The 12,273-nt window shown below is 46.9% G+C and overlaps 1 protein-coding gene across 1 annotated transcript; it reads left to right on the top strand.

Annotated features, from left to right (window-relative positions):
* Window positions 1-2,218: 2,218 nt before the first annotated feature.
* On the top strand, window positions 2,219-11,395 carry LOC100120050 (homeotic protein deformed). The gene is made up of 2 exons (XM_008207275.3): window positions 2,219-3,080; window positions 7,791-11,395. Exons 1-2 carry the CDS (start codon window positions 2,219-2,221, stop codon window positions 8,504-8,506), a joined length of 1,578 nt encoding a protein of 525 aa, XP_008205497.2. The 3' UTR covers window positions 8,507-11,395.
* The last annotated feature ends 878 nt before the right edge of the window (window positions 11,396-12,273 follow it).

Raw genomic sequence — 12,273 nt, 5'->3', positions numbered from 1 at the left:
ATAACAATCGCCGTGTCTTTTGTGCGCCGCACGCGTTATACGCGCATTGTGCGCGCAGAGCGACCCCGCCTTGATGGCAGCTTTCGCAAGAGCTGCTGCTGCTGCTGATCTCTTGATTTGCGCGAATTTCCCCTCTTTATGTGCGCGCGATGTGCAGCGAAAGAGAGAGGTGTCGTTGATGCTTCGGACGACCTTATGTCGCGCGTACAGAAGTATCGTTTGGAAATGAGAGATCGTTTGGCTGAGAGAGAGAGAGAGAGAGAGAGAGAGAGAGAGAGAGAGACTTGAATTTAATGGTCATCGGCGTTTTTGCGCGTGTGCTACGAGTGGACCGGTAGTCGGTAAACAAATTTAATGATTCGAGATGTGTTTACAGGGACATGAGTTGTTTTTTGGGTACGTTGCTTGTATAAGGGTTGTCATTGACGCAAATATAGTTCTTACTGCTGATGGTGGATAAAAAAGAGAAAAGGAAACTCAAGACAGATATAACAATTTCAAGCGTATTATACGTTCAATCAATTAGAAAAGAATTTCATCGGATATCGAATGTTATATTACGAGGACAAAGCTTGCGAAATCATCCATTTATATCGCATCACCGCGGAGAGCTAATTAAAAAAAAAGCTTACATAGAGCGCGATTTTGTTTACGCGCTTCTCATTGTGTCTATAGCGAGTTAGCCTCCCACGAATTTGCCGCAGAAACTTAATGCGAGCAACGTGTAACATCGTGAGTGTGTGCTTTTCGTGTGCAATGACTGGCAGCTTTATATACACATGTGTATATCCAACGCGTGTCCGCCGACGCACACCGGTGCACGCGCGCTCGTTTCCCTGAGTTAATGTAACAGCGTTCGATAATGTTCAATGCTCTCAACTAAAATTTTGAAAAATCCTCGTTACAACTTCTCAATCGTCTTATACAATCTCAATTTTCATAAACACACAGCCCGGTTGATTCCCTCGGACAGGCCGACTCTTCGCACTCTCTCAACCCGTTACCGATTTCTCTCGTCGCGGCCGCTATCCCCAGCGACTTTTCCCTCTTTCGCGCAAGCCATACACAACTCACACCGCATACACACATTACGAGGAGAGGCGGGCGAGAGAGCGACTCCCCCGTCGACACATCCCAGGAGCCGTATATGTATACAGTCGAGCACAGTCGCGGGTATGCGTGTACCAGGGTATAGGGGTTGGCCTCGCGCGATCGAAGAGCGGAGGTGGGGAGATCTGCAGCCGATGCCGTGGTGGTGGGGCTCGAGCGAAAGAGAGAGAGAGAGAGCCGTGCGCGCAGCAGCTGAGCTGCTGGAGGGAGCCAACCGACTCGACAGACGAGTTTCTGCCGAGCCACGGCGAACCTCTCGCTCTTCGGGCTCTCTTTCTGTTCCTGCGAAGAGTCGTGGACGTATATAGATATACAGGCTTGGCTTCGAAGTGACGTTCAGATCTCGACGGTGTTTTGCAATCCAGGCGAGTCGTTTTATTTTTGAAAACGAACCCAGTGCAAAAGTGCGAATATTCAGCCTCGAACATTGTTTAAAAAATTTAAGGAAGAAACAGTGACACTATCGGCTAATGAACACTCGGTACCAACGGCGTAGATAGATAGATGAAAAGTACGTACTCGAAGTGGTGAACAGTGACGCAGAGAGAGGTGCAGCTCGCGATCGCGAGAAGAAAGTTTAGTGCACCTGCCGCAGGGGGCTCGGAGCGGCGCCACACTCACATGTTGAATGCTCCTGCGGCCATCCATCATGGTTGCGGACGGGCCTCGGCTCTGATTGGCTCGCTGCGCGGTCACGTGCTATGGTAATTGGCCACGAGTGGGCGGGCACCAGCAGCTGGCAGTCGGCCGCTCTCTCAGTCTCCGCTCCCGTGTACTCGTGTGCGCGCACACACACACACACACACACCCAAAGTGCAGCCACGCTGCGCGACGGGAATAGCGCAGTAGCAGCGCGCTCGCGTACTCGCGCGGCGAACAGTTGTGTCTCCCGCGGACTGTCGGTTTTGTTTTTGCGTTCGGAATAATATTCATCGTTATCGTCATCATTGTCAGATATGCAGTGCCGCGTGTGCTAGACCCGTGAGAGCGGAGTCATGTGAAAAGCGGGAGTTTGCGAACGACTCTGTTACAGCCTGGTTACAATCGAGCAAAGGCAGTTCTGCGACGTCGTTTCGGAGCACTCGGACACGCGAGTATAGACTGGAGGATGAGTTCGTTCCTGATGAACCCGTCGACCGGCGGTGGTTACCACCACCAGCACCAGCAGCCGGTGGCACCACACATGGTGGACGTGATGGACCCGAAGTTTCCTCCGAACGAGGAGTACAGCCAGAACAACTACATTCCGTCGAACGGCGCCGACTTCTTCGTCGGCGGTCACCACCTCAACCACCCCCAGTCGCACCAGCTGCAGTACGGTTACCACCAGCACCACCACCAGGCGGCGTCGACGCCCTACGGTGCCGCCTCGGCTGTTCAGCTGAACGGCGGCTACGCCGGCTACGGAGGCTACTACGCGCCCCATCACCCTCATCACCAACACCCCATGCACCACGTGCCCCACCACGCGGTGGGAGCTCTGGCGATGCCTCCGGAGGCTCAGCAACCTCCGCTTACCTGTCCGCCGTCGATGCAGAATCCGCAGCAGCAACAGCAGCCCGTGTCCTCCTCGACGGTTCTCGGCTCGACGGCCCTGTCGCCGTCGCTCATGCAGAACCACGTCCCCCAGGACAATCTTCAGGCTCACGGGCAGACGCAACAACAGCAGCAGCAGCAGCACGAGGGTAACGTTTGCAGTCCCGCGGGATCGGGTTCCATGCATCGCGACAACTCGCCGGAGCTGCAGAACCAGCAACAGAATCAGCATCAGCAGCAGAGTCTACAGGCCACTGGTCAAACGCAGAATCAGCAACAGCATCATCCGGATGATGGCTCGGATCAGGATGACTTGGAGGACGACCAGATGATGGACGGCTCGCCGGGGATGGCCGAGGACGAGGAGGAGGACGAGGAGAACGGCGATCGCGTCATCTATCCTTGGATGAAGAAGATACACGTTGCCGGAGTTGGTGAGTTCTGACGCTGCCTCGAGGTTGATAACGAGATGATTTTTATAAACAAACATAAAAAACCTGTGGACAAATCATTTTTACCAACATTTCCCCATGCTTATTCGAAATATTGCATCAACTCGACGTAACTTTATATAACACTCTCTCGCGCGCGCCTTTAAAAGCTTCCTATACACATAAAAAAGAACCATTCAACTCAATTTCCTTCCAATCTAAAGCAGAATCTATAAAAAGAAGCACATCCAAGTTGCAAAAACATCTCCGAAAAAAATTGATTAGCAAGTGAATAACTCGTTGATTGCGTTCGCCTGCTGGCTGTCATGTACGCACATCGTCTCGCACAGCCTTCCGTCGGACGGCGCAGCTCCGAACACACACACACACATTCACGCCGTCGCGCATTTTCTTCCACGATTGGAGCAATTCCAATGCGGCTGTGCGATTGCGCAAGCACCTCATCTGCATACAAATACAGCTAATCAGACTCGATGATCAGCAGCAGCGTCAGTCTTTCGTCCGCTGCATCACAGAGCGAATCGGCGTTTCAAACTTTTTTCCTCACGTTCCCACGACAACAGAGAGCGAAGGTTAAGAAAATCCTCAAAAACGCGTCGAAGCGCTTCTCCTCTTTTTCTCGTCAACTATACACACCCGCGAGTAAACAGAATGTGCTTAGCAGAGCAAGTTACAAAAGTGGCGGGTTGATTTAAGCGTCGCATTTATCTTACGCCGGCGGCGCTCGGGATCCAGAGGGAAGAATTATGGCTGCGAATCAGCGTCGAAGCACCTTGTTGTCACCTGCTAAGCACTGCGCTCTTCAGAAAAACCGAGAGGTATTAATGTACCGCCATTTTTCACGATCTTCGCGTGTGTTTGTGTGTATAGAGAGGTGTCCCCTGTCGGAGATTCGTAGTCGGCGATTTCGGCTCGGCTTTAATGGAACGGCTGAATAAAAATAGACGAGAAAAAGAGAAAGAAACCTTTCGAGTATAGAGGGACTGTGTTGCGTCGAGACTTCTTGTGCGAGTATGTAGACTCTGCGCGTGACAGTCTCGCGGAATTAGTCACGCCCACGAGTTATTTATTGCTCACTTCGCCGGACCGAGCCGACAAAGTATTTTTTTCTCTCTGCGAGCTATGCCGTCCTCCGCGTGCTTCTAGTCGTGAGGAGGAGAGAGATGTTTGATAGATCGCAACATAAGCACTGGTATATGGTGTATTTTTATGTTATTAATGCTGTTTCTGCATAAATCATATCATCAATCATATAACGCATTTTTATGTCGGTGCGCGGTTTTGAGGCTGTGTTTAATGCATTATATTTTCTCACGTTGCACTCGCGCCGCGGTCATTACGATTTAAACTTGCGGTTATTACAATGTGTATATAATGATAACCCTTGGAATTTACATTTTAATAAGGACTTTAATTATTACTCTGTGTGTGATGAATGTTTACGTTCATTAATTAGCGATCGTTATAGCGCACTATTCCAAGGATGGATTGCGCTTTCTTTTGCGTACAGCTTCTACTTTTTCATCGTCCTGATTACGGCTTTAATATACTGATTCTTCGAGCATAAAAATCATCGGCAGACCTACATCAGAGATATATATTCGCAAAAGCCTGGGTGTCCCAGGACGCAACAGCTCTCACTCTCCCTCCTTCGAGTCTTTCTGAAAACGAAGTTTCGCCTAGTCCAAATTAACAATGCCAAAAATACCGGTCATGTACAGAGAGCCGACAAAAGTCGCTGCTATACAGTATAATACGTGGTGTGTGTTGCACAGGGCTCTATGGGGGCTATTTTGAAAAATATTTTCTGCATCGTAACACTCCTCGGAATTGGCCGGTTGGCTTTGTAATTCCGAGCTTCCCCTCTCCTTTGACCGCGAAAACTGCAGCTCATTCCAACTTGCAACTATTCCCCGTCGTCTATACATATATACGTGTATACGAACGAAACGGTTCGGCATCAGCGGCCCGAGAGGCACGAGGCCTAGATAGGACGTTTGTCCCTAGCCGCTTTGCTATTTCTTGTTTTTCAGGTATACACATCCGATCTGTACACAAAGTTATCGAAATGCCCGATCGATCCGCTCGATTATAGTATACAGCACGAGGGGAGAAATGATTTCGATCGAGATGCCAATATTAAATAACGTTTTATATTCTTGTATCGATTATAATTGGACGTCTGGACGGTATTATTTTGACACGGATTTGGCGAATATTATACACAGCGTTGGCTTTTGTATATTGTCTCGATATCTCGTTGGATAGGGACACGCGGATCTACTGCGCAGGCTCTATTGTGCGAATCTAGGCCGAAGCCTTTATTGTCTTATTTTCCGAATTTGAGTTTGCAACGGGAACGTTCGCTGCTGAGGTCATTTTTGTTAGAAGCTTCTTCCACGCGGAATGTTTGGACTGTGTTGAAAGTCCCTCTCGTTGAGCTCGTTTATACCGTGGATATTTTAACACTTAAGAATTATTACGGAGGATCGAATACTGAATATAGTTTAATAAGCGATTGAGCTAATATTCAGGCCAACTGGGGTTCAACTACACGATGTGTATACGCTCGATCGCTATTTAGAACGTACATCTCGCGTCTGATAAAGCTGCGATTATATTACAGATTTTCTTTTGCAAACGAATATCTCCATGTTCATTTTTCAAAAACGTGTTCCCCACTGCAGATCAAAACATTTTTAAATCTCCGAAGCACGAGGCTGAGCCCGATAATCGCCGTCCACATCGACGAGCAAAGCCAGTAACGTCAGCCATACAGACCGAGAACTTTGATTACGGGATGCGGTTGGTTCGCGCTTCTCTTTCCCTCCGCACACGTTCACACGTACACATCTACACACAGAGTCGCAAGTACGTCAAAGAGCAAGAGCGAGACGAAGCGATATCTCCCCTCGCGATGGCCAGCCAAAGCCTCCGGTTCGAATACGTATGCAAGGAAGGGTCAGCAGCGGCAGCAGCTCTGGAATGGAATGTGCCCGCAGTGATTCGAATCCTACGCGCGCCTCTCTCTGTCCGGCTTGTATTTTACGTGTGCGTCCAGAGAGACAGACCACCGGGCCTTGCTATTCCTCTGTCTTTCTTTTTTTTTTTTTTTTTTTTTTTTTTTTGTTGACTGGATCGGGCTTATTCGTTTTCTGGTGGCACGGAAAAACACGACCCCCCACACAACGGGAGATTACAGGACCGAATCTGTAGATATCGATGACGGTTGGCTGGATACGTATATGTATACGGGTCTCCGGTTCGTTGTCTCTTTGGTTGTTACACAACGAGCCTCTCGTACGGGGACGCTCTTTTCGTTGGCGATGCTCGAGAGGTTGATTGAGAGATTGAGTACCACTATGTAGTGTTTGAAGAGTATAAAAATGACGTTAGTGTGAAAAATCGCGCTCGAACAGCGTTGATGGAACTGTTGGAGGGGAACGATTTTGAAAAATACGCACTTGATTCGCTTTTCTCAAATATAAACTATATCAGATAATACCGGTCGCTTTTCTCATGTCGATTCACTACCAAACGATTCGCCGACGGGCGAATCCATTGTCGCGAGCCTGATACATCCATAATGGCAAGCGCTTTCGTACTCATCGCACAAAAAATTCATTCAGATGCAGGAATTTAAAGTAAAACGGAAACGCGACACGTCGCAAAGTCATCCATTACATCTCTGCCATCGTCTCCGAACACCAAAAACACTTTCCAATCCCCGACGCAAAAAAAAAACAAAACTATTTCGAGAGTAAAATATAAGTGTATATAAAAATCATCTCGCGCGTCTAGACGCCGTCGTTCGCGCGCATTCCGAGCTGATAGCCCATTGTTCCGGGCAATAATAATTGGCTCGTAATCTGCGTTGCTGAGGTAGCCGGTCACCTCACTAATTGAATTTCCGAATTCCCATAAATCATATTTGACACCTCGCTCGGGCTCTCGCGAAGAAACGGGAATGGAAGTAGTAGCCGCTAATAAGGACGGATTTGTGCCTGATACGTGTTCGTCCCCGAGGCATCGCTCGCGCGACATTTTCGCTCGCGTATATGTATATATATTATAATGTATTCATCCCCGCGCGTAACTGATCACCGTGTCGTCGACGTCGTCGTCGCGGGAGTGTCGTCGATTCGGACCACCGGGTTTCTGGTTTTAGGAAGCCAGCAGAAAACGACCAGTCGAACGACGACGATGACAAGTATATACCGAGCAGTAGCTCGAGAGATAGACCGATCCTGATATTGAGGCCAGTTCGGTAGCTTGTTTTCACATCCGCTGCTTTTCCCTCTTCTTCTTTTTCTTAATCCCGTCAGCGCTGCGTGACCCTTTCAGTAGCTCGTCCGCAGATAAGGGAGTATCGCTTCGGGTAAAAAGTAGCCATTAACACGAACTCGAAAGACGACGCATTCCTCCGGAGCCTCGTAATGTGGAGCTTGGTCGTATGGGTATAGCACCAGAGAGTATTCCGTGATGTATTCCGTAGAGATAATATTCTTCGACACCTTCGAGGCTTATAATTTTAAATTTATATACGGCACCTTCTCGCTTATATTATCGTGATACATTTGAAATTCAAATTTCGGGTATGTGCGCAGGAAACTCGAAAACCACGTAATCTCAATAAATTAACGTGCGAAAACCTACCTAACCTAACGAGACCCCGAACTCTGTCTGTTTCAGCGAACGGCTCGTACCAGCCGGGCATGGAGCCGAAGCGCCAGCGCACGGCCTACACGAGGCACCAGATCCTCGAGCTCGAGAAGGAGTTCCACTACAATCGCTACCTGTCCCGTCGTCGTCGCATCGAGATCGCGCACACGCTCGTCCTGACCGAGCGCCAGATCAAGATCTGGTTCCAGAACCGTCGCATGAAGTGGAAGAAGGACAACAAGCTGCCCAACACGAAGAACGTGCGCCGGAAAAACGCGAACGGCCAGGCGCAACCGGCCAAGTCCAGCAAGTCCTCGGCCAGGTCCTCGGCCAAGAGCAACAACAACAGCAGCCAGCGCAAGAACAACAACAACTCGCCCCAGAGCTGCATGGAGAGCAGTCTCGACGGAAGCGTCAGCGGAGGCATGCCGGCTCTCGGGGACGTGCACGACGTGAAACCGCCGGCGACCGACGCGTTCGGTGGTCTGGGCTCGCACATGCCGCCGAACGGCTTCCAGGGTCACCCGGCCGCCGGCGGACAGCACCCGCTGGCGCACCTCCAGGCGCAGCTGAGCCACTGCCACCTCAACGGCATGATGGACCCGACGGCCGGCGGACCCGGCGGTATGCACATGGGCTCGGGTAGCATCAGTCCTCTGGCGCCGGCGAGCACGAGTCCACCGGGGGTGTCGTCCAACATACCTCCGGCGGCGATAAAGTCCGACTACGGCCTCATCGCGCTGTAACGACGGAAGCATCCTTGGAACGAGGACGACTACGTCGTCGAGGAGATCCTGGAGCGGAGCGAGGAGCCTACGGATCGTCGTGGCCGTGAGAAGTAGGAAATGTTTTCTCTTCTCCCGTTCTTTATTTTTTTTAAATCGTTGTTATTTTTTTACTTTTTCTTCCTCCGAATGGTGCGGTAGTAGCGTCGACTGAGAGATGGACAGTTCTAATGGCCGCGGAAAATGCAGATTTTTTCCAGATGCGGTGCGCGCGCGTCGCGGAATAAGTGCATTAATAATGCCGTAGAGCTGCAGCGGCGGCTTATCAGTGAAATGTTTCTTGCGCGGCTCTTGCATTAGCATCAGCTGCCTCGGAACGATTAATCAAAAAATATCTCGCAACTTGGTCTAAATTCGCCGAAGATACTTTTTTTCATGCTCGCCGGCAAGATCGAGAGTCGTTAACCAAGCTTCTTTAGCGGTTTTAATTAATTGCGTTGGGAAATTGGGTGCTCATTGGCTTTGAGTACAATCAATTAAGGAATTAAAAAAAATTGTCTGGTACACGACTAAATAAGGAAAACGCTCACTTCGAGACAACGAACTGTCCATTTCTGACTACAACGCGCGTTCTCTCGTTTCCTTGTTTCTTTTTTTAATGATGACGGAGTAACCCAGTGACGTAACTGGTTATGCGGAATTTGCCAGTCAATAATCGTTAATATGTGCCATTCGTCTATATCGCTGATGTAAAAGAGGAAAGTGCGCGCATTTTGATTTGCATTTCGTTCGTAGCGAGGCGGCTAAGGGAGGAACTTTACATTATGTAATACAATACAGTTACGATGTTTCATTATCATTATTATCTCTATCGTGTAGATTTTCAGATGTTTTTTTTTTATTATTATTATTTCAGAAAAATACGCTCTCTATAAAGACTAAGTTTTGCGATGATTATCCTATTAAGTGATGTACATATAATAATTATGTTAAAACAATGGTGTGTGTATATAATTGTAAAGAGATCGTTAACGCGCGGTGAAATGATGAAAAAAGTGCACTCGTTCACTCATCGTCTATCTTAAGTGTCTAAAAGTGTAAGGCAACAAGAAAGAGAGAGGCATCGATAACACAAAACACGATTCTCTCTTTCTTACGTAAGCCGGTGTCACGAGCGAAAAATCTGACACGGCTGAAGGTATAGTTGCGACAGGTTGTAATAAAAAAAGAAGATTTCACATTTAGCGCTGCCGCTTCTATTATACATATATAAAAAACCATATTGAAATAGCAATAAGTGTAAATCGCGTACGTAGAATATTAAGTGGAGTATTCTATCATTGAAATTGAAGTCGACTTAAGGTAGTTCACCGGAATATTTATTTTCTTAGGATATCGCTCAAACTTTGTTTACATGTTCAATTAAGTGTCCTCTACAACGTGGTATTTTTTTTTACCCCCCCCCCCCCCCAAGCGACATTATTTTCTGAGATATTGAACTTGAAATTTTGTATTTTAACATGGGAAGCCTATACCGAGTCCGAATTTTGAGGACGTTTAGTTGAATTGCGAAGCGAGTTTTCTTAGAATATTTTTTAAAAACTAGCTTATGATGTAAAATAGCAATACAAATCATGGAGAAAAAGTTGGATCGGGCAAGCGAGGCTTTTTTTTAAGATACAACAATTCAAAGTTTTCATCCCATGCTATCAGTATATCTATATAGGTGCGCAGTGTTCCTCTCCCTTACAAGTTTTGAGAGTATTTTGTCTAAACAATTTATATCGCCATTCTAATGTTTGATACTATGAATTGTAAGGTTTTGACATTAGATAACACTGCATAATATCTTAAAAAAGGAATTTTCTAATAAAAACCCTGATTGAGCACCACTGTAGCCGGCGAACGACCTTGAGCTCTGTTACGTTGTTGTGTTCAGAAATATGTATATCATAAGTATGTAGCAATAGGAAAATTCATATACATAGCACACGTATGTTTCAATTTGATAATCGAGGTGAAGTTTTAATTCTATACACTGTATCTTTCGATAACGCTCTGTATGTATATCCCGTTTCACTTTCATTATATTTATTCGAAATATATATTGCCATCTTCGACGTCTGTACTTTAACTGAATGAAACCTTTTCGTAGTATAATTGTACCATTTACATTGCATTATTGAAAAGGTTCGTCGCCTCGAAATTTCATCTAACGCATAAAACCCCTGTGTACATACATTATACTATATACTTTACGAGATGTAGACGTGTCTATATTTTTAACGCAAGCAAAAAAAGAACAAGTGGAATGACAAAACACGAAAGACCAATACGACTCGACGCGCGCGTGGGAAAATATTAGATAGAAGCGCGATACGAGGTAAAAAAGCACATACCGAGATATACCATTTGTATAAGAGAGTAGAAATCAAACGATTCATGCACAGAGTCGCTGTGACGATATACTAAAACAATATTAATTATACTGTACGAAAGTAGCATTTAAGCGAACAAAAATACTAATAAAGGCACGTAATTCTAAAAGTTCTTGTATAAAACAGTCAAGCAAAGACGAAGGCGACGCTCGTGTATGAGACTTATTTGAATTTGCAACGAATACAGAACTCGACTAAAAAGGCGAGCGTCGCTTTAGTCTCCGTTGGCCGACGCTAATTTTAGGCGATTGAATTAAAAGAACAAAAAAAGGTGTACGAGTAAGCAAGTCGTCGTATAAGTGTGACATTGTGTATACTCCTTATCTCTGTGTATATAATACCCTGTATAGTACCGACGATGATCTATAATTATTACCGACCTACGCGATAATGCTTATGTTTATATCGATGAAACCGATAAACACATTATGAAATAAATAAAGAGAGAAAAATACAAACAATGAATAATCAATTCTTCTGTGCTTCATTTCGGACGCTTATATATTTTTATACCTTTCTTTATGTCATATATAGCATTGAATAAATAATGAATTTTTCAGCGTTTGCTTTGGCCGTTGCTCACGCGACAAACGCGATATTCGTTGCATCGCGGCTTGGCTAACGGTGAGTCCCGGCGAGTCGAGATCAATATTCTTGCGTACAAAGGGGGATCGCTTATCGAGGCTTGCTCGCGCGCGCGCGAGAGAGAGAAAGAAAAAAACCAACGGGAGCATGAAAGGGAAAAGGGGATGACTGAGCAACAAAAAGGTCGCTTATATTCGTTGCTGGCTTTTAGCCTATACTATTCTTTTTTTGTTCGCTGTTTAGCGCTTCCTCATATAATTCGTATAGATTTCACGATTTTCGGTTGCAACAAACGCAAAAAAAAACCAACATCATCCCGTGAATCTCCTCCACAGTACAAACCTACACTGCGCGTACATTAGCCGTGTATACAATCTACCTCACACAACTGCGCGTTCGCGTGCCGCACACCTCCCTCAAGATACCGCTATCATCCACCTCGTGTATACCTATATATACTCACGCGATCATCCGCGCAGCTACACGCCTGCGCTCCTCGATACACACACACACACACACATATACATGTACATCGGCAGAGAGAGAGAGAGTCGAGGTGTGTTCGATCCCCCCACGAGAGAGCGGCGCATAGCGAGTATGCGCCCGAAGCGAGCTTTCTCTCGAGAGGGGTGGCTACCGAGAAGCGAATGGGAGACGCCCGGCTCCGGCTTTGCCACCGCCCATAGAACTAGAAAACCAGCGAGAGTAAGGTTGCGCGCGCGATCGAGCGGTTATACATTGCGGCTTCTCTCGCTTCTCTGCTGA

Source organism: Nasonia vitripennis, chromosome 4, assembly GCF_009193385.2.
Source record: "Nasonia vitripennis strain AsymCx chromosome 4, Nvit_psr_1.1, whole genome shotgun sequence".
Taxonomy (NCBI): domain Eukaryota; kingdom Metazoa; phylum Arthropoda; class Insecta; order Hymenoptera; family Pteromalidae; genus Nasonia; species Nasonia vitripennis.
Note: the sequence above shows the minus strand (reverse complement) of the source record. Positions and strands in the feature narration are given on the sequence as shown.